The following is a 26302-nucleotide window of genomic DNA, read 5'->3' as shown; positions in this document are numbered from 1 at the left end:
TTCATATGCTTTGTTGTCTGTTTATCTTCTTCAGTGAGGTGTCCGTTAAGGTCTCTGGCCCGTTTAATTGAGTTGTTTTTTCCCTCATTGTTGAGTTTTAAGTATTCTTTCTATATTTTGGATAACAGTTCTGTATCAGATGTGTCTTTTGCAAATGTTCCCTCCCAGTCTGTGATTTGTTGTCTCACATCTGTTGACATTGTCTTTCACTGAGCAGAAGTTTTAATTTTAATGAAGTTGAACTTACCCATTATTTCTTTCATGGATCATGCCTTTGGTATTGTATCTAAAATGACATTTCCAAACCAAGGTCTTATTAGTTTTCTCCTATGTAATCTTCTAAGAGTTTTACAGTTTTGCCTTTTATATTTAGGTCTTGAGTTAAATTTTGTGAAGGGTGTGAAGTCTATGTCTAGATGATTTTTTTTTTTGCATGTGCATGTCCAGTTGTTCCAGCACCATTTGATGAAAAGACTGCCTTTGCTATCCTATGCTTTTGCCAGTACCACACTATCTTGATTACTGTACTGCTTTATATTAAGTCTTGAGGTCTCCTAGTGTCAGTTCTCCAGCTTTGTTCTCTTCCTTCAGTAGTGTGTTGGCTGTTCTGGGCCTGTTGCCCCTTTAGAATCAATTTGTTTATGTCCACAAATATAAGTTGCTGGAATTTTGATTGGGACTGTTTTGAATCTATAGAGCAAGCTGGGAAGAAGTGACATCTTGACAGTATTGGAACCTTTCCTATCCATGAACATGGAATGTCTCTTCATTTATTTAGTTCTTCTTTGTTTCAGTTCATCATAGTTTTGTAATTTCCTTTGTATAGATCTTGTACAAGTTTGGTTAGACTTATAACTAAGTATTTCATTTTTGGAGGTGCCATGTGAATGGTATTGTGTTTTAAATTTCAGATCCACTTGTTTATTGATGGTATTTAGGAAAGCAGTTGACTTTTGTATAAGCTTGTATCCTGCAATCTTGACTAATTGCTTAAGAGTTCCAGGTGAAATTTTTTTTGTTATCAGCTTCTTTTGGGTTTTCCTCATAGATGATTATGTGAGCTGTGAACAATGACTGTTTTATGTCTTTCTTTCCAATCTGTGCACAGTGTACTCCTTTTATTTTATTCCATTAGTTAGGACTTCCATATGATGTTGAAAAGGATTGGTGATGGGGTACACCGTTGTTTTGAAGTTGATCTCAGTGAGAAAGCTTGAGCTTCACACCATTAAGAATGGTATGAGTTGTATTTTTTTTTTTTTTTGTAGATGTTCTTTATCAAATTGAGGAAGTTTCTATTTCTATTTTAGTGGGGGTTTTTTTGTTTTGTTTTTTATATATACTAAATGAATGCTAGATTTTGTCAGATGCTTGTTCTGCATCTCTTGATATGGTCACATGATCTTCTTTTTCAATCAGTTGCTGTGATGGATTATATTAATTGATTTTTGAATGTTGAACTAGCACACCTAGGATAAATCCCACTTGACGGTTGTGGTGTAATTCTTTCTGTGTTATGTTGGATTCAATTTGCTAATACTTAGTTGAGGATTTTAGCGTCTGTATCGTGAAGAGAATTTTTAAAATGAAGTTCATGGATTTTTCTGTGTCCCTGTCTCGCAGAGTCTCAAATATCCAGCGGCAGCTGGCCCAGTTTGAGAGCGAGTCCTGGCCGGGCATGGCCGAGGCCGACAGGGGCCGGCTGCAGCTCATCAAGGAGAAGGAGGCCCTGCTTCAGGAGCTGCAGCTCATCATTCAGCAGAGGAGGCCGGCGGAGGACGTGGCCCGGCTGGAGGAGGAGCGGCGGCGCCTGGAGGAGGAGATCCAGCGCTCCCGGGCCACGTCCGTGCAGGGTGCCACGGAAAGGTGGGCTGGCCGGGCAGGCGGGGCCGGCTTCCAGCGGAGGAGCAGCTGGCAAAGCCGAAACCTTGTTACTCAGGCAGCCACGGCCTGGCGGAAGGTGGAGGGAGCCGGTGCCTGCCGTCCGCAGGGGGTGCCCAGGGCGCCTGCCGTCCGCAGGGGGTGCCCAGGGCTCGGAGGCTCCCGGTCCCTCTTACGGGTGGGAGGTGGTCGAGAACCGGATGGAGCAGGGAAGACCGGGGAACCCACCACTTAGACCCCGCCCACTCCCGCTGCAGGTGCCGGGTGCACCCGCCCCCTGTGTTTTCAGGACAGCGCCCGGGACAGGTGTCGGGTCTCCAGCCAGCAGGGGCCCGGAGGCAGGTGGTGGTCGGCTCCGTGACCACAGAGGAACCTCGTTCCTGACGTCAGCAGCATCTCCGTTTCCGCAGTCTACCTCTTACTTTTATCTCCGACTTTGATTTCTCGCCAGCAAAGCCTGCCCTTTTGGCAGCAGGAAGTCTCCGCTCTCTCGCGTGTCTGTTTCTGAACGTGCGTCTCTTCAGTTGGTCTTGGGGCTCTTTACCAGCGTGGGACATATGAAGCCAGCGCAGAGTCCTTTGTCCTCTGTTGCTCGCCCTTTCATTGTGTGCCCTGTCTCCTGGTTTGCGTTTGCTGTGTGTGATCACAGATTGTTGTGTGATCACAAATTGTGTGGAAGGCTGGATCTGCTTTCCTCGTTGCACAGCTGTCAGAAGTCTGGGGATATTTGCTGAGCTTTGGAGAGCCCACCGCCCATTCGATAACATACTGGCTCTTTAAAATTCACTGTATTACCAGGATCATAAGCTGTATCTCTGTGAGCATTCTCTAGGTAGAGTTTAATAATCACCTGAATTATTTGGTCAGTACAGATGCCCTTATAACGACCGTTTCATCGAGTGTTAGGATTGTCCTCTGTATTTGCTGCGGGTTATCTCTGCTTGGTTATTCATCATTAATTGATAGGTCTGTGTCGTGTCCTTAGGGGCTAACGTCAGCGCTGGAGGGAAGAGGTGTGGTTTGGAGAGTCCAGCGCATAGGAATGGGCAGAGTGCATGTTAATTTGGCTGGCGTGGTAGAGTGCCCTGTCACCTCGCTCAAAATAAACCCAGAGTTTATTGCTTCTGACTCTGCAAAGGGACTATGAAATGGAAGTTTCATCAGTGCTCTTGTGCTTCTGTATTGTTTCAGCTTAATATCACCTTCCGTTCTCCCCATGCTGTTCTCTTGTGTATGTTCTGGGTGGGAGGGCCTGGCAGTTCCATTTGGTTCTCTGTTAATGGGATGGATTCAGTCCTGTGAATACTACTTGCTTCTCAGGACCTGACACCCACACACCAGTGACTGATTCCGCCCTTGCCATGTGGAGATCCCAGGGCACAAATCCAGGGAACCCCCAGAGCAGGTGTTACCATTACGCTTGGATTCAAGGCCTGGGTCCCCCAAACTTGTCCAGCTTATGCGGTCTCTTGTGGGACCAATGCAGGAGCTGAGTCTTGGGATCTGAAACCATGGGGTGAAGAAGGAGAGGTGAACTTGTCTTCTGAGTATGAAATATATTGGTCCTGGGTCAGAAATGGTAAAGGGGAAAGGGAGGATGGATAAATTAGGAGTTTGGGATTAAAATATACATACTAGTATATATAAAATAGATAACCATCAAGGACCTACTGTATAGCACTAGGAACTATACTCAATATCTTGTAATAACCTATAATGGAAGAGAGTATAAAAAAGGAATATCTGTTTATATACGTATATGTATATGTATAACTGAATCACTTTACTGTACACCTGAAACTAACATAACACTATAAATCAACTATACTTCAGTAGAAATTAATAAAAAATAAACATTTAAAAAGTAAAGTACTATTTAAAGTAAATGACTTAAAGATAGTAAATTAGACTGTACATTTTAAAATCTATTATCTTTTAAAATACTCCTCTTCATAGAAGTAGTTCTTAATGTTCTTAGAAGTTCACCTTCTTTAATGTGCAAACATGAGACTCTACTTCTAGGGTTGAACCCTGGCAAGTTTCCTGTATGTCTTTTGCTTCCTAGTTGAAAAAATGTGTACAGAAGGTTGGCAAGTATTTAAGATTCCTATTTTTATAGAAAAATAGAATAGAAATATGGCTGCTTACACCCCAGACAGTTTTTACATCTCTCAGTAATTGATAGACTGGCTTGTATAAGTGTTTCCACCTCTGTTTTATGGGGAATTTACATTTACATTCATCACCACCCATGGTTACAACATTTTTTTTTCTTGTGATGAGAACTTATAAGATTTACTTTCATAGCAACTTTCAAATACACAATACAGAATGATTAAGTCTAGTCATACTGCTGTACATTACTTCTCCATGATTTAATTAACTTGATAACTGGAAGTTTTTGACCACCTTTACTCATTTCACTCTGTCCTTCAGGTCTGGCCACCACCAGTCTGCTCTCTGTATCTATGAGCTTGTTAGTTTATTTGTTTGTTTTAGATTCCACATATAAGTGAGACCATACTTTACGTCTTTGACTTATCTCACTGTAGCACTGTACTCTCAAATTTCCTCTATGTTGTCACAAATGACAAGATTTTCTTCTTTTCTGGCTGAGTAATATTCCAATGTATGTGTGTATTTACCACATTTTCTTTATTCATTCACCTGACAATGGACACTTACGTTGCTTGCATATCTTGGCTGTTGTAATTAATGCTGCTATGAATATTGGGATACATGTATCTTTTCAAATTAATGTTTTCACTTTTTTCTTTTTGGATAAATATCCAGAAGTGGTGTTGCTTGATCATATGGTAACTCTACTTTTGATTTTTAAGGAACCTCCATATTGTTGTTCATAGTGGCTGCACCAATTTACATTCCCACCAACAGTGTAGGAGGGTTCCCTTTTCTCCACATCCTCACTAAGTCTTGTTATTTCTGTTCTTTTTGATAATAGCCATTCCGACAGGTGTGAGGTGGTATCTCACTGTGGTTTTGATTTGCATTTCTCTAATAATTAGAGATGCTGAGCATCTTTACATGTGCCTTTACATGTGTTGGTCATCTATATGTCTTCTTTAGATAAATGTCTATTTCAGATTCTTTGGCCATTTTTTAAATTGGATTGTTTGTTTTTTTCAACTGAGTTGTGTGAATTTTTTATATATTTTGGATATTAACCCCTTATGAGATATATGATTTGCAGATATATTTTCCCATTCATTCAGTTGCCTTTTTATTTGGTTGATGGTTTCCTTTGCTGTGCAGAAGGTTTTTAGTTTGATATAGTACATTTGCTTATTTTTGCTTTTGTTGCCTGTGCTTTTGATGTCAAATCCAAAATGTTGTCACCAAGACCAGTGTCAGGGTCTTGTCATACCACCTATGTTTTCCTCTTGGTGTTTTGTAGTTTCACATCTTATAGCCAAGTCTTTAATCCATTTTGGTTAATTTTTTATATGGTGTAAACTAGTGGTCCAGTTTCATTCTTTTGTGTGTGGCTGTCCAGTTTTCTTATCACTATTTATTGAAGAGAATGTCCTTTCCCCATTTTATATTCTTGGCTCTTTTGTTGTAAATTAACTGACCATATATGAGTAGGTTTACTTCTAGGCTGTTTGTTCTGCTCCATTGATCTATGTGTCTTTTTATACAGATATCATACTGATTTGACTATAGCTTTGTCATTTAGTTTGAAATCAGGAAGTGTGATTCTTCCAGGTTAGTTCTTTCTCAAGATTGCTTTGACTATTGGGGTCATTTGTGGATGCCAGTTTTAGGATTGTTTATTCTCTTTCAGTGGGAAATGCCATTGGTATTTTGATAGGGATTGCATTGACTCTGTAGATTGCTTTGAGTATTATTGACATTTTAACAGTGTTAATTCTACCAGTCCACAAGCACAGAATATCTTTCTATTTATTTGTTTTTTTCTTCAGTTTCTCTCATCATTATACAGGTTTTTCACCTCCTTCGTTCAATTTATTCCTGGTATTTTATTCTTTTCGATACAATTGTAAATGGGATTGTCTTTCATCATTTGTCTTTCTGACATATCTCTGTTAGTGTTTAGAAATGTAAAATATTTCTCTATATTGGTTTTGTATCCTGCAAATTTACTGCAACTTCATTTATTAGTTCTAACAACTTTTTGGTGGAGTCCTTAGAGTTCCCTATATGTCATATCATGTCATCTGCAGATAGTTATAGGTGTACTTATTCCTTTCCATTTTGGATTTCTTTTATTTCTTTTTCTAGTCAGTTTGCTGTGCCTAGGACTTTCAATACTATGTTGAATAAAAGTGGCGAGAGTGGGCATCCTTGCCTTGTTCCTGGTCTTAGAGGAAAAGCTTTTAGTTTTTCATGTTTGAGTATAATGTTTTCTGTGGGTTTGTCACACTGACCTTTATTATGTTCAGGTATGCTCCCTGTATACCCACTTTTTTTAGAGTTTTTGTCAAAAATGGTTTGAATTTTGTCAAATGCTTTTTTTTGTATCTATTGAGATAATCATATCATTTTTGTCCTTCATCTTGTTAATGTGGTATACAATGTTGATTTGCAAATATTGAAACATTATTGCATCTCTGGAATAATCCTCACTTGATTATAGTGTATGAATCTTTTAATTTATTGTTGAATTCACTTTGTTAATATTTTGTTGGTGAGTTTTTCGTCTATGTTCATCAGGGATATTGGCCTGTAATTTTCTTTTCTTGTGGTGTCCATGTCAGGTTTTGTTAACAGGGTAATCCTGGCATCATAAAATGAGTTTGAAATTGTTCCTTCATCTTCTGTTTTTTGGAAGAGTTGGGGAAAAATTGTTATTAAGTCTTCTTTGAATGTTTGGTAGAATTCACTAGTGAAGTCATATGCTCCTGGACTTTTGAGGGAGGTTTTTAATTACGGATTCAGTCTTGTTACTAGTAAACTGTCTGTTCAATTTTGTTTCTTCATGGTTCGGTCTTGGTTATATGTTTCTAGAAATTTATTTCTCGTAGGTTGTCCAATTTGTTGATATATAATTGTTCTTAGCAGTCTGTTATGATCGTTTGTACTTCTGTGGTATTAGTTATGTCTCCTCATTCATTTCTTAGTTTAATTATTTGTGATATTTCTGATTTTAATTAAGTCTTTTTTTCTTGGTGAGCCTGGCTAAAGGTTTGTCAATTTTGTTTATCTTTTCAAAGGACCTGCTCTCGGTTTCATTGATAATTTCTACTGTCTTTTTAGCCTCTATTTCATTTACTTCTGCTCTCATCTTTATTATCTCCTTCCTTGGGCTAACTTTAGGCTTCATTTGTTCTTCTTTTTCTAATTCCTTGAGGTTCAAAGTTAGGTTGTGTATTTGAAGTTTTTCTTATATCTTGTAGTAGGAATTATCACTAAAAACATTGCTCTTAGCACTGCTGTGTAGCATTCCAGAAGTTTGATGTGTGTATTTGGTGTGTACAGATATAGAAGTGTAATTTTCTTTTTCTTGTGGTGTCCTTGTCAGGTTTTGGTAACAGGGTAATGCTGGCATCATAAGTTAGGAAGCATCCCTCATCTTCAGCTTTTTCAGAAAGTTTGAGAAAGACAGGTATTAAATCTTCTTTGACTGTTTGGTAAAATTGACCAGCGAAGCCTGCTGGTCCTGAACTTTTGTTTGGTGGGAAGTGTTGGGTTACTGATTCAGTGTCCTTACTAGTTGTTGGTATGTTCAGTTTTCTCTTTCTTCATAATTCAGTCCTGCCTTGTATGTTTCTAGGATGCATCCATTTCTTTTGTATTGTTCAATTTGCTGGCATATAATTGTTTATAGCAGCCTCTCATAATGCTTTGTTTTTCCGTGGTGTCAGTTGTAACGTCTCCTCTTTTATTTCTGATTTTATTTATTTAAGCCCTGTCCTTGTCTTGACGAGTCTAGCTAAACTTGCGTCAATTTGTCTATCTTTTAAAAGAAAAAAGGCCTCTTAATTTCATTCATCTCTTCTATTGTCTCTTGAGTCTTTGTTACATTTATTTCCATCCCGATCTTTGTTATGTCTTTCCTAATAGTACCTTTGGGCTTCATTTGTTCTTCTTTTTCTATTTTCTTCCTGTGTAAAGTTAGTTTGTTTCTGGAGTTAGACATTTTATCACCAAGAACCAACCTCTTACAATGGTTTTTGCTGCATTCCATAAATCTGTTATGTTGTATTCTCATTTTCTTGAGGTTGTTTTTCTTTAAGTTTCTCTTTTGATTTCTTCATTGACCCATGGACGGTTCACTACATGTTGTTTGATCTCACACATTTGTGAACTTTCCAGTTTTGTTTCATAATTGATCTCTACTTTTACACCTGTTGCCGAATACACTTGAATCTTCCTTTACTTATTAAGGCTTGTTTTGTAGCCTAAAAAATAATTTCTCCTCCATAATGTTCCATGTGCTCTTCAGAAAAATGTGTGATTCTGCTGATTTTTTTCTTTTTTTTTTTGATGGAATATTCTGTATATATCTGATAAATCTGTGTGATCTCACATATTCTTTAAGGCCAAAGTTTTCTTACTGATTTTCTGTCTGGATGATCTGTATGGTTGATGTAGGTGGAGTATTAGAATCTCCTACTGTTATTGTATTGATGTCTATTTCTCCCATTAGGACTATTAATATTTGCTTTATATATTTAGATGGTTCTGTGTTGGGTGCATAAATGTTTACATATGTTTTACCCTCTTACTGGATAGACCCCTTTATCAATAGGTAATCCCCTTCTTTTTCTCTTATTACAGTCTTTGTTCATAAACTCTATTTTGTCTGATATATATATGTATACCTGCCACAGCTTTCTTCTGGTTTCCATTTCTATGGCATATCTTTGTCCCCCCTTTCACTCTTAGTCTATGCCTGTCCTGATACCTGAAGTGAGTCTCTTGTAGGCTGTGTATAAATATGTTGTTATTTTTTTTTAGCCATTCAGTCACTCTGCTACTTCTGAATGGAGAATTTAGTCCATTTGTATTTATTGCCATTTCATTTTTTTTTAATTGTTTTCTCGTTCCAGCATTCCTTTCCTGTTTCTTGCTCTCTTCCTTTGCAGTTTGCAAATGGTATGCTTAGATTCCTTTGTCATTATTTTTTGTGTTATCTACCACAGGGTGTTGCTTTGTAGTTACCATGAGGCTTACGGGTAACAGCTTATAACAGTGTATCTTAAGTTGATAACAACTTAAGTTTGAATACATTCTAAAGCTCTAAGTTTTTATTTTCCCACACACAATTCTTATGTTTTTGATGTCATGTTTTACATCTTTTGTCTTGTGTATCCCCTAATACCAATTATTATCTTTACAGTAATTTTTACTACTTTCGTCTTTTAACCTTCATACTAGCTTTACAAAAGATTAATCCACTGCCTTTCCTATATATTTACCTTTAACGGTGATTTATATTTTCATATATGTTCCTGTTAATTAATGCCCTTTCTTTTCAGCTTAAAGAAGTCCCTTTAACATTTCTTATAAGACTGGTTTAGTGGTGATCACCTCCTGTAGGATTGCCTGTATGGAAAATTCTCTCTCCTTTACTTCTGAATGGTAACTTTACTGGATATTCTTTCTTTCTTTCAGCACTTTGATTATATTGTGCAGCTCCTTTCTGGGCAGCAAAGTTTGTGCTGAATCATCTGCTGATAGTCTTCTGAGTATTCTCTTCTGTGTAACAAGTTGCTTTTTCTCTTGCTGCCCTAAGTCTCTGTCTTTAACTTTTGACATTTTAATTATACTGCGTCTTGCTGTGGGTTCCTTTGAGTACAGCTTATTTGGAACTCGGAGCTGGATGTGTTTCCCTCCCCAGGTTAAGGAACTTTTCAATCGTTCTTTTTCAAATAAGAGTTCTGCCCATTTCTCTCTCTTTTCTCTTTCTGGGTCCCCTATAATGTGCATGTTAGTCCACCTGATGTTGTCTCACACATTCCTAAAGCTGCCTTCACTTTAAAAATCTTTTTTCTCCTTTTGCTGCTCTGCTTGGGTGAATTCCACTGCCTTTGCTTTGAGCTCAATGATCCTTCCTTCTACTTCTTCTAGTCTATTGAACCCCGCTACTGTATTTTTCAGTGTTTTTCAATTTTTTAGTTCTGTGACTTCGATTTGGTACTTTCCTATATTTTCTGTCTTTGTTGAACTTCTCACTGTGTTCATGCATTCTTCTCCTAGCTCAGTGGGCACCATTATGATTATTACTTTGAACCCTTTATCAAGTAAATTAGCTATCTCCATTTCATTATGTTTTTCTCCAAGGTTTTATTTTATTGTTCCACGTACAGCATATTTCCCCTCTTCCTCATCTTGCTTGACTTTCTGTGTTTGCTTTTATACACTCCATGAAATAGCCACCTCTCCCAGTCTTGGAGGAGTGGCCTCATTTAGGAGATGAATCTTATCCTTCAACCTTGCAGGTCTTGCTTGTCTCTCAAACGTTGGTGATTGCTTTTCCAAGCAGCTCATTTTATTTTTAATATCTCCCAGTTGTTGAGTGTGTTCCAGGACCTGTCAGTGTCCCAAAGAGGTCAGGGAAGACCTCAGCACCACCTAGGTTCAGGCTGATTGGAAGCCTGACCCTGAAAGGCAGCAGCTTTTAAAGAATGCAAATATGTACAGTCCCGTACAACTGTTAAGCTAAGCTCTGCTGGCCGCCAGACCAGGCCATCTGCGGGTGCCCCTCTGGTGACGGTTGTAAAATTCAGGACTCCATAAGAATGGATCAGCACCTTCTTGGAGATTACGGTAAGCTATAGTGAGTCAATGGGAGAGTGCAAAGATGTCATTCTTCAGCCTGTTTTCCCAGACAGCGAGTCCATAGGCCTCTGGATGTGTGCAAAACCCAAAGCCTGACCCTGACACCAAAGTTCCTGGACAAGCAAACAGGCTTCTTCCACAGAAGGAGGGGGTGTTTTCAGTGTGCTGTCTGTGCAGTGCCCTGGGTGTGGTAGCCAGCTGTGTCTCTGACTCTTGTGGGACCCAGGTACACAAGCCTCTCTGGGCAACAGGCCAGGCATTCATTGGCGGGGGGGGGGGAGGAGGGGGATTCCATGGGCAGCAGCCACAAAAGCAGGGCACCAGACACGTGGTAAGAGCTTCCCTCCAAGAGAGTCTAGCACTCTGGGGCATCAGAGGGGGAGCTCAAAATATAGCACCTGCTTTCCTAGGTCCCTGGAAGGCTTACAGTTAGCCCTTTGATGTGTGTTTAATTTAGAAGCCTGCCCCTCATTCCGTAGCCATGAAAATAAGCTAATCAGTCTCTTTCACAGAAAGACCTAGCTCCCTGTTCCGTTGCCTCCTGCTGTGCTCTGGGATGGTAGCTGTTTAAGAACTCTCCTCCATTGGTCACCGTCTTCTGGGACCCACTGACCACCACTGGCCGCCAGAGCCAAGCAATGTAGAGGTGTCCCCTGGCAGCAGACACAAAACCTGAGGCACCAGATAAGGTCCTTTATGGCAGATAGAAGCAAGCTGAAGCAAAGCAGAGGGAGAGTGCAAAGGTCCTGTCCTCCAGCCTCTGTTCCCTGAGAGCAACTCCATAGACCTCTAGAAGTGTGTCACACCAGAAGCCTTCCCCTCAAGCTAAAGCTCCTGGACAAGCAAACAGTCCTCTTTCTCAGAAAGACTAAGGCTGGGTTTAAGTCTCTTGTCTGTGCAGTGCCCTGCGAGTGGTAGGTTGCCAAGAACTGTCTTTCCAAATGTTACTGTCCTGAGGGACCCAGACACCCAAGACTCCTGACGTCCACAGCCAGGCAATCAAGGGGCAGCCACAAAAACCTCATTACCACACATAAAAATTGGGGTACAGGATATGTGTAGAAGACCCCCTCCTAGAGATACAGGTGACCTAAAACACAGAGTGAGCATAAAAATGGCACCCAGAAAAAGGGGTGGGGAGAAATAAACAGAAAAAAAAAAAGAAAAGAAAAGAAACAAGCAAACCAATAGGGTGCCCACTGGCATTAGCAAGGCAAAGGGACACCACGAAAGATGGCACCCACTGGAAAGGAAAAATGTGGTACAAACTGGATTTAGCAAGGCAGAGGGAAAGCAGGAGGATGGCACCCCCAAGCCTCCATCACCAGAGAGTATCACAGCCAGCCCTCTGCCCCTCAGACCAACACTTTAAAATTAGCAAATTCACCCATTTCATCCTTTTCAAAGGGATGCTTCTGCGCTGGGCCCTCGGGTGGATGAGCTCACGTGGGGGTCCCTTAAGGACTTCTAGTTCACCACAGCGCTGCAGGTCTTGTGGGTGTCAGCCCCACCAGCCGTCCGTCATGTGTTTTGGGTGCTCATCGCTCAGGTGCAGGCCTTAAAAATTGAGGTGCCCAACGTGGGGTTCAAACTCTTGGCTCTTCAGGGAGAAGCTCTTGGTTTTGACTTCCCTACTGATCGTGGGTCACCATGCTGGGTATGGAAAAATTGTGTCTCAGCCTTTCCTACCTACTTCAGTGTGTTCTCCTCTCATTTGCCTGATGTGAAGGGGTCACTCCACCAGTTCTTATGTTTTCTCCAGAGGAAACTGTTCCATATGTATCTGTAGATTCAACGTGTTTGTAGGAGGAAGTGAGTTCAGGATCTTTCCATGTTGCCATCCTGAAATGGGCAATCATACTGTGATTTTTGTGTTAGATAATATGTCTCTTGCCTTATGCCGTAAAGATTTCATTCACTGTAACTTCAGAATTGCTTTTTAAAAGTTATTTGTATTTTATACAAGACATTCCTAAAATATTTTCCCTAAATATTAAAATGTTATAGGGAAATGGATACTTTAAAAGCCTATAGTTAGAAGAATTTACTGTAGCATTTTCGAGGTTTTTGGTTCTAGAACATTTTTACACTATTAAAATGTCTAAGTGGAGGTTCCTTAAAAAACTAAAAATAGAACTACCGTACGACCTAACAATCCCACTACTGGGCATATACCCTGAGAAAACCATAATTCAAAAAAATGAGTCATGTGCCACAATGTTCGTTGCAGCTCTGTTTACAATAACCAGGACATGGAAGCAAACTAAGTGTCCATCAACAGATGAATGGATAAAGCAGATGTGGCACATATGTACAGTGGACTATTACTCAGCCATAAAAGGAAAGGAAATTGAGTTATTTGTAGTGAGGTGGATGGACCTAGAGTCTGTCATACAGAGTGAAGTAAGTCAGAAAGAGAAAAACAAATACCATATGCTAACACATATATATGGAATTAAAAAAAAAATGGTTGTGAAGAACCTAGGGGCAGGACAGGAATAAAGATGCAGACGTAGAGAATAGACTTGAGGACACGGGAAGGGGGAAGGGTAAACTGGGACGAAGTGAGAGAGTGGCATGGACATATATACACTATCAAATGTAAAATAGATTGCTAGTGGGAAGCAGCTGCATAGCACAGGGAGATCAGCTTGGTGCTTTGTGACCACCTAGAGCGTTGGGATAGGGAGGGTGGGAGGGAGACGCAGGAGGGAGGAGATGTGTGTGTGTGTGTGTGTGTGGGTGTGTGTGTGTGTGTAGCTGATTCAGTTTGTTGTACAGCGGAGGCTGACACACCATTGTGGAGCAGTTAAGCTCCAATAGAGATGTTAAAAAAAAAAAAAAAGTCTAAGGATCCTGAAGCACTTTTGTTTTTGTGGATTTTATCTGATTATATTTAATGTATGAGTAATTAGAATGGAGAAGTTTAAAAATATTTACCATCTATTATGTGATAATAACGCCCATTATATGTTAACATGAAAAATTTATTTTATAAAAAATAATTTTTAATAATTGTGTAGGAGAGTGGTATGGTTTTACAGTTTTGGCAAGTGGTTTACTTAGTGGAAGACAGCTGCTTGACCAGGTGTTGTGATGTGTCAATTTGATTAGGTACATGAAGAAAATCTGACTGCATATGGATGTGTCATTGAGAAATGGAGCCTTACTAGACACCCTAAAAGGGTCTCTGGGATCCCCATTGATCCTTGGACCACACCTGGAAAACCACTCGTTTACTATTCAGATTTAAATTTGGTCATTTGCTCTTGCTAAGAAGGTATTTGATTAGTCAGAAAGTACTGTGATTCCTGCATGCTAGATTATAAAGGAATGATGTGTCTTTACTATAAAACAAGAGCTTTACATGGAAACATTTTGAAGTTCTGTTTCCATCTAAGAGAAACGAAGGTATGATACAGTTTGTGTTTATCATTCAGGCTTTGAATTAATTCTGAGTAGCTTGTCTTCCATTTTGTAAATTAGTGGTATACCAGTTTTGCTTATCAGTAATAGTCAAAACTTTGTAACTCTGGCTGCTGCCAAAGTTCACCTCCTTCTGGTGTCCTCTCCTTGAGCATTTTGCCTTCCCTAACAGGTGGAAAACTTTGTTTAATGGGTTCTTTCCACTGCCACGTGTCAAAATGCAATCATTTTGATTTGTAAATCAGTCTTTCGTTATAAAGGCAAGATTAATCAGTCCCCTCTGTTCAACAATTATTTACTATATGTGCAGGGCTCTAGTCTCGGCAGTAGGCTTACTACAGTAGGAGAAAAATATTCTAGAAAATTATGAAGTAGAAGAAGGCAGAAGGAAGAAGAAATATATACCTCCAACCCATGATCTAGGGACACAGTTGATATTTTGTTTTATTTGATTGTGATCTTTTATTCTCTAGATACTAGAATTGCATTTATTTTTTGCCTGGAAGAGGGCCTAGGATGAGGGAATCAGATTTATTCCAAGGAAATCCAGTAGATTTCTATGAGCTCTGCATTTGAACCCATCTTCTGGATTCCCATCCGTCTGTCTATTTACCTGCCTGTCCACCCACCCCACTCATCCTCCCATCCGTCCGTCTTATCTCTCTATCCATCCATCCACACATCTGTTCCATCACACATCCAACTTCTAGTGTGGATCACTCGCACTGTTCAGGATTCTAGAGGTACAGTGCGAAATAAAACAAACAAAGAAAAAAACAGTTATCTTGGAACTTGTGACGTAGGTGTGCTTTTAGAACTGATAGTCATTAATCTGTTTTGGTGGAATATAGAGTTGAATTTCTTGTTAGGAAAATATACTTGGCATCTTTGAAATCCACCAGTGGACTGTGTTTGTACCTACAGGATTCTACTTCAGGAAAAAAGAAACTGTCTCCTGATGCAGCTGGAAGAAGCCACCTGCCTAATGTCCTATCTCCAGTCCCGGTTACAAAGGTGGGTAACTTGATTATCATCTTATAACATAGTGGCCGTGAACTTCACGCTTTAATAGCGCCCCTGGTTTTCTCTCCCAGAACTTAGAACCTGCAGTGGTTGTAAGCGCAGGACAGGAAAGTGAAGACAGGATATTTTTAAGATGAGCTGCTTATATATGACCCAAGGAATATGAGGAGAACCAAGTGTGACTTCAGAGTAATGAATCTTAACTCAGATTTATCGAAGGATTTTGTAACTCACAGCATCAGGAGTGTATACGTCCATCTACATAGATGCACACATACACTTTTAATTATTATTTTTTAAGATATTCATTTTAATTAGGCCTGAATATCTTTAAAATCAGATTTGGATGCTCAGTAAGAGCTCCAGTTTTCAAGCACTTACCGTATCGTGAAGTGTAGTGTTAAGGGCTTTCTGTGTATTATTTCCTCAGTTCTCCTCCTCACAGTGCCTTGAGGCAGGAACCGCTATCATCCCAGCGCCGGGTGAGAAGGTGGGAGTCTGGGAAAGGGCAAAGCCCGTGACCAAATCAAATGCATTCAGCTAGTCTTGAGTTTGAGCTGGAACTTGAACTCGAGCAAGAGCCCTTGACGTTAACTACTGCTCTCTACTGACAATCAAAGAAACAAAGGAAATATTCACGAAGGGGCGGGGGTGGGGACGGGGGTGTCTTAAAACGCTCCGAGGTGTTGAAGAGGCGCCGGGTGAACGGGCCCGAGGCAGAGTCTTGCTCCTCGTGGAGCAGACCGGAGGCTCGGCTCGCGGTGGGGACGAGCAGGCTCCAGCCGCGGGCTCCAGGCTGCTCTTCTCGTTTCAGCCTGTCCGCCAGCTCCCTGACCGTCTCCTCGGGGAGCAGCCGCGGCTCCCTGGCCTCCAGCCGGGGCTCCCTGAGCTACGTCAGCTTCACCGACATCTATGGCCTCCCGCAGTACGAGAAGCCCGACGCCGAGGGCGGCCCGCTCCTGCGCTTCGACCTCGTCCCCTTCGACTCCCTGGGCTGGGACGCCCCCTTGGCGGAGGCCCCGGGCCCCGCGCGCCTCCACAAACAGTTTGACTCCAGCAGGCTTTAGCGAGAAAAATTTTTAGTAACATAAAATTCAGAATTGCCCATTGTGTTTTAAATCAACCTGAGGGGACAGAAGGTGGGGCAGGGGAGTGGGGAAATAAACTGTCATCTTTAACAGTTTTCACATGTTTACCACAATTTTATCTTCCCCACATTTTAAAAGTCAAATGTGTCATGATTTTGAAATCCGTTCCTATTTTCATTTCCCACTGGTATTTGCTAATATAAGTCCGTAAATATTTTGACCTTGTTCATCTGTTTATTGATGTTTTTTATTACATTCATACCCTGTTTAAAATTGTTGGCTTAAATTCTACAGTTTTTTCACTTTGTGCTTCTTTTTTTTTTTTTTTTTTTTTAATTTTTATTTATTTATTTATTTATTTATTTATAGCTGTATTGAGTCTTCGTTTCTGTGCGAGGGCTTTCTCCAGTTGTGGCAAGCGGGGCCACTCTTCATCGCGGTGCGCAGGCCTCTCACTATCGCGGCCTCTTTTGTTGCGGAGCACAGGCTCCAGATGCGCAAGCTCAGTAATTGTGGCTCACGGGCCCAGCTGCTCCGTGGAATGTGGGATCTTCCGAGAACAGGGCTTGAACCCGTGTCCCCTGCATTGGCAGACAGATTCCCAACCACTGCGCCACCAGGGAAGCCCCTGTGTTTCTTTTTTTTTAAAATCTCTTTTCTCTTGCGGCTCGACAGAAACGTTCACTGTAAGTGACCTTGGACTTCTCCTTTGCCTGGCTGGTCAGGCTGTGCCACATCTTTGTGCAGTGAATCAATGTATTTAGGATGGTCAGGGTGTGGTCAAGAAGGGCATAGCTCATAGCTGTGCTTTAATGTAGCTCAACAGTTGCTCTTGTTATTGTTGTTGTCGTTTGAACGGTATTCATCCTGGCTATGAAAGTTGTGTAAGAACTTTTCTAAGAGCTTGACGTATTTTTTTCTTCCGTGTGTTTTTTCCCCAGACTTTAACACTTTCATTATTTTAGTATGCCAGCTGGCAGCTTCGCCCACGGTGTGATTTTCCTTATACTTTCCTCCCTTTTGTCAAGCAGCGTTGCTGTCCTTAGGTCTCAGTGTCTGTGTGTCTGTGTTCAATGATGGAAGGGTCAGAGGTTTCTGAAATGAATGTGTGGAAGCTTGTTTATTCCTTACTTCACTGGCGTTGCTCCCCACTTTCCATCTCGTTGCCTTGACGCCCAAGAGCAGACGGTTGCGGTGTGTACTGTGGGATGTGCCACGTGCTTTCTTTCTCACCCAGGGCAAGTGCTGACCGTACCTCCTTCTGTCAACTCCGGCATCCAGTTGCTCCGTGAATGTGCTAAGCCCAGGATCACTGAGGGTTGATTCCCCCATTTCCTTTCTCTCTTCATCCACTTTCATTGCAGTGAGAGAGAAATTTTGTCAGTCACACCATTGGGTTGCCTGGAAGTTACCTGAATCGTTGTGTGGTGTTCCTTAAAAGCGTGTAAGGCCGAGTGTCAGGGCTGGGAATGGAAGTAGTGAGCTGTTGTGTTTGCTGGGGTTCCGTGCAGCAAACTGAGGGGTTCTCTCTGCAATTCAGAGCTGGGGGCTCTGGGTCCTTCCATGGGGCAGGGGTGGCGAGCAGAGCTGGACTTGGGAGTCGTCATCTACGATCTGAGAGTCGGTGCCTCCGGCCACCCCAGGACGGAGCCAGCTTCTGCCCCTGACTGAGGCGGAGCCAGTGGCCCCCACGCTGGGCGCTGCAGACCTTTGAAAGGTCGGCTTGTGTCTGCCGTTAGCATCGTGAGACCAAAGGCCACAGCCCTGTTTTGTATCCCGATGAATATATTTGGGTTTAATTGTTGCTGTGAATAATAATTTGGCTGAAAAGAGAGATGGTTGGGGACTTCCCTGGTGGCGCAGTGGTTAAGAATCCGCCTGCCAATGCAGGGGACACGCATTCGAGCCCTGGTCCAGGAAGATCCCACGTGCCACGGAGCAGCTCAGCCTGTGAGCCACAACTACTGAGCCCAGAGCTGCAACTACTGAAGCCCGCGCGCTCTAGGGCCTGTGTGCCACAACTACTGAGCCCATGCGCTGCAACTGTTGAAGCCCGCATGCCTAGAGCCCATGCTCCGCAGCAAGAGAAGCCACCGCCCTGAGAAGCCCGCGCACCAGAATGAAGAGTAGCCCCCGCTCACCACAACTAGAGAAGGCCCAGCGCAGCCAAAAGAAAAAAAAAAGAAAAGAGGTGGTCATTGGTGTCAAGGGTGCACAGATGTCTAGATTTTCAATTTCTAGAGCTTAGATGGCCGGAGAACATAGAGAGACCAGAGGGGCCTGTATTATTAACAAGCGGCATCATGATGCTGGAGTGAGGCTCAATTTGGGGCGTCATGCTTTAAGCCTGTGTTCTAACCATGTGTGCCTCTCTCGAAAGTGTTGAGGTTCCTGTGTCCGTCGTCACATTAGGCAGCAGGAGACGGCATGCCTATTTCTTTTGCTTTTGTTAAAAGAAACTTGTTGCTGTGAGGGAAGGAGTAGAAAGAGTTGATGAAATGATAAAAGGGAAAATGTCAGTGGTTGTCTTGGGCTCTTGGTTAAAATAGATACGAGACAAAAATAAGCTGCCCAGTGATGGTCCTTTCTAATCCCAGGAGACAGTTCTGGAAGCCAGCCTGGCCCCAGGGCTGCTGAGGAGGACACTGCAGTTAGAGAGGCAGAGGGGTCACGGAGACGTTGGCAGAGCCCGAGTCTGGGTGCCTCTGTGTACTCTGACTTGAAAGTCACTCCATTTTGTTGGGGGTTATTTGATGCTTTTTAAAAACTCTGTCTTCTGAGTATGAAGCAGTGTAGCCTATGTTCCTTGTATAAAGTATGGAGAATACCAAGCAGCGTCAAGGAAACAACCCCCTCTCACTTCTCGGAGAGCGCGCTGCCATCCGCGTGCAGGCGAAGTCTCTCTCCCGGGCTTCCCGTGTGACGCTCTCTCAAAGGGCCACGCCAAGGGCCTTCCCGGCACCTTCTGACCTGTGCGCTCATTAAGGAGGTGAAAGGAGATTGATGATCATTTAAAGAGCTTTTAAAGAAGTAGCCAGAAGCCTGTTTCTTCCATTTTCCAATATAAGTAAAGACTGGAGCAGAGCGCATGTAAACACACATCTGCACACGTGCTGGCCTGTCTCTACCACTTTGTGCCTTTGTCTCTGCTCTGCGCTGGGCTCCTGCGCTGTCGCCTCCTGAGCCCGGCCGTGTCTCTCGCTTGCAGTGGTGACCCCCCCCGAGAAGACAGCGCCCAGAGGCTGGAGCGGAGAGCAGGCTGCATGTCTGCCTGCCTGTCCGATTACTCGCTGGCCAGCGACAGCGGCGTGTTTGAACCTGCCACCAAAAGGTTAGAAGCTGACCTTCTTGCCTCCCTGGGCTGACTTCCCAAAAGGCACCCCTGCCGAGACCTGTCTGGCTTGACACTGTGTGTGTGTCTGGGGTGCAGCTCTTCTGGCTTCTCTCCATGCGGGAGGGGCCCTTAGCGTCCCCATGGACCCCCTCTCCTCCCAGGTGGCGTCTGGGGACTGGCCTGGCTTCGGGCATCTAGGACGACTGCTTTCTCTCCGGCCCCGGGTGTTGGAAGGCATGAGCCCGGTAGAGCCAGAAAAGGAGAACCAGTGTGCGAGAGAGACCTGCTTTCCTAGAAAGGACGTTCGCTAGAAATGGATGTTCCCCTCCGTCCCCTTTCCTTAGCTGGAGGAATCACTTTGCAAGGACAAAACCCCTTGTGGGCTTTATTTTGTTTGAGACCTTTGATGTCATTTTTTCAGCTCAGATATCTGTATGCATTTCACTTGTCGCCAAACTTTTTTTTTTTTTTTTTTGGCTGCGCTGCTCAGCTTGCGGGATCTTAGTTCCCTGACCAGGGATCGCACCCGCGCCCCCTGCAGTGGAAGCGCGGAGTCTTAAACCACTGGAGCACCAGGGAAGTCCCCCCTGCAAAGCTTTTAAAAGTATATGTTTTTGAACGTTGTCGTGAATATCACGTGTGGTTTTGAGAGGTATCTTCTCAAAAAGGCCACTTCGTCAGCAGGTACCCTGGGAGGTGACGTCATGGATCCTGGGGACCTGCCGTGCCCTGTCAGTCACTTAAAGCATTTATTTATGTCGCAACTTAATAAAGCCCTTCTCAGTTAGAAGCGCCCCTAGTGTGAGAGAGCTTCTGCGGAGCCCGAGGTAAGCAGGTCCCCTCGGAATAACACGGTGCCTTTCCGGTTGTGCTCAGGAGTGAGGACGCTGACGAGCCTGTGCCTGGAGATGCTTGCGGTAACGAGGGGCCCCAGATCCATGTTGGATTCTTGTGAGTACAGAAGGCTCCTTCCCTGTTGCTCGTAAAGACGACGGGTAGATTGGGGCCCGCCCGGCGACTCACACCTCCACACACAGGCCCGTAGGCGTGGGGGGACCCGCGTGATCCGGCTGCTTGTCCCTGGCCTGGGGACCCCCGGGCCCATCTCAGCGGTCTCAGGTGAAGGGACAGAGGTGGCGGGAAGGAGAGATGGGCACGAGCGGCTCCACTGCCGTCCTCCAACACCGAGTCACAGCTGGGGACTGTCACCCCATGGGCACGGTCAGGCCCTCGGTGAAGTTCCCGCCGGAGCTGGGGTAGCCAGGTGCTGTGCAACACTAAGCATTTTGGTTTCTAGCCGCAGTGTCTATGAAGGCAGCAACCAGCAGTGTTCCGGCGAACGAGGCAGGATGTTCACATCCCAGCAGCTTTCTTTTGCTCACTCTTGTCATCCTAGTGTTGCTCGGCACTCGTGACATTCGGGCTGGGTCATTCTTGGTTGGGGGCCGCCCTGTGCCCTCTGGGGTGTTGAGCAGCAGCCCTGGCCTCCACCCACTAGATCCAGTAGCCCTCCCACTCCACTCCGTGTGACAGTAAGAAATGTCTCTCGACTTTGCACAGGTCCCCTGGGGGTGGGGTGAGGACCACTGCGGTAGTTCAAGCAGGATTTCTCCACCGTGGGGCATTTGCAGCCTGTGAACGTGCATTTTATTTTCTAGGCACGACAGTGCCAGCAAGTGTCTCCTCGTGAACGTGCTCCAACTGAAGAACTTTGCCGGGCTGGTGGTGAAGGAAGACTGCAAAATGTAAGCTCCCGCGCCAGTGGGGGCCGTGTCCTCCCCCCGGGCCCTCCTCCACACGGCACCACTGGCTGACCTGCTGCACGTGGCAGTTTGGGGAGGGAAAAGACTGTGTTGGAACCTGAATTTAGAATAAAACGCCAGGGAATGTCTGTCTGAAATCTAAAGGACTGTAAGTTTTAAGAAGAGGCTGGTTTATTATTTGCGGCAGGTGGAGTTACTGGAGCCAGGCTGGTTATGTGCCGTGGCCATGCTGACAAAGTGCCGGGTGCCCGTCATCGGCAGCATTGGGGCTTAAAACGTCCATCCTGCTCACAAGGCTGGTGGCGACACAGCCACACTCGGCTCTTGAGATCTGATGAGGTGCCTGAAGAGGCCTCAGGCTGGGATCAGGCATCCTTGTCCGAGCAGGGAGAAGGAAATCTGTGTTGTCTCCGGTGGGGAGATGGGTGCCCGATGGGGGTGTGAGGTCCCACTTACCCTGGTGGGTGAACCCACCTGTGATGGGTGTTCAGGCCCGACGGTGCCCTCCCCTTCCGTGAGTCGTCTTTGTAAACTGGCCTCCCGAAGGCCTAGGAAGCAGCCTGGTGTTCAGCGGCTGAGGGTTCGCCCTGATGGTGTACTTCACTCCACTGATGCTGGAGCTTCTCCTGGGTGCTGGCTTCCGTGCTGGGGGTGGATAGGGCCGGGAGCCCAGCCCGGCGGGTGCCTCGGTGGGCAAGCAGTCTGAGAGGCAAGGCAGGCAGAGCTTGGAGAGGGAGCCAGGGGGCCGTGAAAAGATCAGTGCAGATGTTTTGCCACAGAGGTGCTGAAAGCAGAAAGTCTGTTTGACTCCCCCTGAAGTTATAATTCCTGATTTTTATGTTTTTTTTTTGCTGATTTCTTTTCTTTTCTTTTCTTTTCCTTTTTTTTTTTTTTTTCTCTCCAAAGGTAGGTCAGTTCTTCGGCCTCTCTTTTGGTTGAGAAAAGGACTTTTTCCAAAGGACTTTGCAGTTTTACCTCTTCACATCCAAAGGGTAACATACAGGGGTGTTCGTGTACGTGGTCCATGCTTTTTTCTCCCTGTCTCGATTCCAGACACATCCGCGTCGGTTTGCCTCCGCTTGACCCCGGCACACCAAACACATTCTGCTCTAAGGCTCTGGAATTGAAAGCCCCCTTGGTGTTTAATGAAGTTTTCAAAATCCCTGTGCAGTCAAACATGGTGATGTTGAAGTCCCTTCAGTTATACATGTGCTCAGTGAATCCGCAGCTGCAGGAAGAACTGCTGGTACGGTGCCCTCCTCACCCTCTCCTTCCTACCTTCCACCCCTCTTTCCCCGTCTCTTTTTGTCAATCTCTGACATCAGTCTTTCTATCCTCCTGTCTTCTGCCTCAATCCTGCTTTCCTTCCTGTCTCTCTTCCTCAGTTTCTGTCTGTTTTTCTGTTTGGTTACAGTTTGTTTCAGAGTAACATACAGATTAAAATCAGCAAGGGAGGAAACATATAGGCCAGAGTCTGGGTGAGATCCAATCCTGAAGTTTCCACTTTCTTCACTGTGAGTTACCTTTTGTTCTCTGTCCTTCTCCCCTTCCTAGCAGTTTCTAATAGAGCTGAATAAGCAACATGAGAGTCATCCTCCCTAGCATCCTCCAACACCACTTTAACACCACTTTCATTTTACCTTAGTCCTGTTAGTAAGAATGAAATACTTTCCATTCTTTCTGCTTAAGATTAAAGGGTGGGCTTCCCTGGTGGTGCAGTGGTTGAGAGTCTGCCTGCCAATGCAGGGGACACGGGTTTGAGCCCTGGTCTGGGAGGATCCCACGTGCCGCGGAGCAACTGGGCCCGTGAGCCACAACTACTGAGCCTGCGCTCTAGAGCCCATGAGCCACAACTGCTGAGCCTGTGTATCTGGAGCCTGTGCTCCACAACGAGAGAGGCCGCGACAGTGAGAGGCCCGCGCACCGCGATGAAGAGTGGCCCCCGCTCGCCGCAACTGGAGAGCGCCCTCGTGCAGAAATGAAGACCCAACACAGTCAAAAAAAAAATTAATTAATTAAAAAAAAAAGATTAAAGGGTGACCTTGATGCCCATTGGTTGTTAAGGTGCAGTCATTCAGGGTCTGTTCTGCCTTTTTTTTTTTTTAACACCGCGCAGGGCATTGCTCAGATTAACTTGGCTGATTACGATGGTTCGAGCGAGATGCAGCTGCGCTGGTACTCGGTGCAGGTGTTCACCGGCCCCGAGCTGCCCGGGCAGGAGGACGAGCGGCTGGGACACAGCGACTTCCAGGACCCTGCACCCACCACGTCTGGAAAGACAGTAGGTGGCCTGGCTTTGAGACGGGCTTTTCCTGGGGACATTGTTTCTAAGAAACGTGTGTAGACTTCGTCTTAGAACACAGTGGCGATGAAGAAGCAGGGTTTCCAGGGAAGTAATAAAAACGGACTGTAGTGATGTATGTGGCCATTCATGGTAATATTCTTTAACACAACACGTTCATGATCATGAGTGATGCTTTGGTTGATTTAAAATTTGAGTCCTCAGAGCTACATGGAAAGGCCAAGTTACCGTCTTGCTGTCAACCGGGGGTGAGCTGCTTCCTGCTGGAGAGCAGCCGGGGACGGCCACCAGCCCGGCAGCAGGGATGCTCCCCACGGGCCGTGCACGTGCCCGCTTTCCGCTTTGCCGCCCGCACGCCGCTGGCCTCGGCTGCTTCTTGGCAGCGTCCCTTTCGTCCTGTAGGACGCGGTGACAGTGCTGCTGTCGAGAACCACGGCCCAGCTGCAGGCGGTGGAGAGAGAGCTGGCCGAGGAGCGGGTGAAGCTGGAGTACATGGAGGAGGAGATCCTGGAGATGGAGCGCAAGGAGGAGCAGGCCGAGGCCGTGTCCGAGAGGTGCGCGCGGCCAGCAGCCCCTCAGGGGAGAGGCAGCCGGGATGTTCATCAGACACAACGCGATGTAGAGTGTGTGCGGCGACTCTTCGGTACCTTTGCCCAGAAGTCGGGATTCTCACGGGGGATTGTACGCCAGTCTGCACGAGGGCAGTACATTGACCCCAGCTCTACGCACAGGCTTTTCACCTTTCCTTCTGTTCCCCGAATTTCTCTCAAAGAGGGGGACTGTTGAGGGACTCCCTCTGCCCGGATTGAATACAATAGGGCCCTTTAAGTTTTGCCTTTTTCTTTATTAACTGCTTTATTGGGATATAATCTCCCTACCGTACGGTTCACCCATTAAGTGGACAATTGGCTGGTTTGTAGTGCAGGCACAGAACTGTGCCGCCAACATCACACTCAAGTTGAGGGCGTTTTCGTCATGCCGAAAGGAAACCCCATACCCATTAACAGTCCGCCTGGTCCTCCCAGCCCCTGGCGACTGCCTGTCTGCGTGCCATCTCCAGGGATTTGCCTGTGCTGGGTCTTTCTTGTAAATGGAATCATACGATGCCCCTTTACCTCTTCCCCGGAGCAGCCCATGGGTGAACGCTTGACTCGGGGTGGGGTAGACGTGTCTGCAGTAGAGGAGCAGCTCAGATGGGCAGGCACCGTGAGTGAATTGCTTCCCGGCGGGTCCTTTCCGGCAGCACTTTCATGTTGCTTTACTTCCACGGTTTTCCATAAAGAGCATCATGTTTCCAAAGCTTGCTATTTCTTCCTAATAGCTTTCTCTGGATTTATTTTCAAGAGGAATTTATTTTCGGAAGGGAAAGTGCACGGCAGAGGGGTAGGGTGTGTGTTCAGGGATGGGCAGGAGGCTGGGAGGGCTCAGGGAGAGGGGGTTCTGGGCTGCTGGCATCTTCAGCGGCTGCAATTGGGCGATACAGACAGACGGACCCTCTTAATGAAAGGCCTTGTAGCTCTGTCTTCCCCACGAAACAGAGCTGCCTTTCATTTTATGAGAAAGGCAACCGTCTTCGGTCATTGGAAGCAAATATGGGGCGTCTCTGCTGCTGTGCCCTGGGTGCAGCAGTAAAGTCAGTGCCCTGATGAACGTCTTGGGGGCTTTTGCCATGCCCGCCTTCAGGAGTTGTCAAGCCGACTTGGTGGACAGTGGCTGTAGCAGCTGCGCCCAGACCAGCCCCCCGCACCTACAGCCCTGCTGCGTTGCTGTCAGCTCCATCCACGGACACACGTTTGCTGGCCAGGCAGACCCTTACGGCCCCGAGGAACTTCAGCCCCCACCTCTGAAGGTAAGCAGAAAAGGACAAAGGATTTCGCGGAGCCCCTGATGTTTTGCCACACAACACCAGGCGCTGCCCTGGAAGGAGGGGCTTTGTGCCCTACGCTAGGGAATTGAAGTGAGTGGCCTCAGATATGTAAACAGCAGGTACCATGGAAACGTGTGTCTACTTTAAATTAAAAGGAAGGGACAACTAAAAGGGGTGGATTTTAACTCCTTCATGTGCCCTCTTCAGGGCCGCGTGTGGCTCAGGGTGTTTCGTGGGTCCCTAAGGTTTTGGACGCTTGTCGTTGTTCTCCGTTTGTGACATTAAGAGCAGCGAAGCATCCTTTTGGCCCTTCTGTTCACCCGATCCTGGTTGTGCCCATCACCGTATCTCCAGTGAGGAAATCTTTGTTCCGAAACTATTCAGCACATAACAAATGCGGACATACAGTCCCTCCCTTGGCATCTTTCTAAAGTGGATTAAAGTGCATTACATCAGGAATAATTATTTTGGATTAGGCTGCCAATAATTGTGATTGTTCTACTTTGTAACACTTTTACAGTCATTGACCCAAATCAGTGTAAGCAGCCATGGGATGCAGTTTTGGTATTTCCCCCTTCCCCAACGTTTAACTTATGCCCTAATCACTTTTGTTAATACTTCACTTTTCCATTCTTTGTGTGTATATATGTGTGTGTGCACCCGGCTTCTTTTTCCTTCTGAATCATTTGAAAACTAATTCAAGATCATGACACATTCCTCCTAAACAGTTCAGTACAAATCTAAGAACAAGCACATTTTCTTACTTAACAGTAGAGTAATACTCAGAAAATATAACAACGACATCGAGTATAAAGTCCACGTACAAAATTCCTCCATTGTTCCGTTGTGCTT

The 26302-nt window shown here is 45.0% G+C and overlaps 1 protein-coding gene across 1 annotated transcript in view; it reads left to right on the top strand.

Moving 5' to 3' along the window:
* The window catches only part of LOC309653398 (protein WWC3-like), a gene marked incomplete at its 3' end in the record, with an annotated part of 96522 nt that extends 70681 nt beyond the window's left edge, over window positions 1–25841 (top strand). Inside the window, 11 exon segments of the mRNA XM_082448020.1 lie at window positions 1624–1866; window positions 14998–15087; window positions 15911–16141; window positions 19393–19515; window positions 20395–20469; window positions 21177–21263; window positions 22335–22527; window positions 23398–23562; window positions 23986–24137; window positions 25267–25432; window positions 25737–25841. Coding sequence (XP_082304146.1) covers window positions 1624–1866; window positions 14998–15087; window positions 15911–16141; window positions 19393–19515; window positions 20395–20469; window positions 21177–21263; window positions 22335–22527; window positions 23398–23562; window positions 23986–24137; window positions 25267–25432; window positions 25737–25841 — 1630 coding nt within the window.
* Between the last annotated feature and the right edge of the window lie 461 nt (window positions 25842–26302).

The sequence above is a fragment of the Balaenoptera physalus genome (assembly GCF_965194825.1).
Source record: "Balaenoptera physalus genome assembly, chromosome: Y".
In the NCBI taxonomy this organism is placed as follows: domain Eukaryota; kingdom Metazoa; phylum Chordata; class Mammalia; order Artiodactyla; family Balaenopteridae; genus Balaenoptera; species Balaenoptera physalus.
Note: the sequence above shows the minus strand (reverse complement) of the source record. Positions and strands in the feature narration are given on the sequence as shown.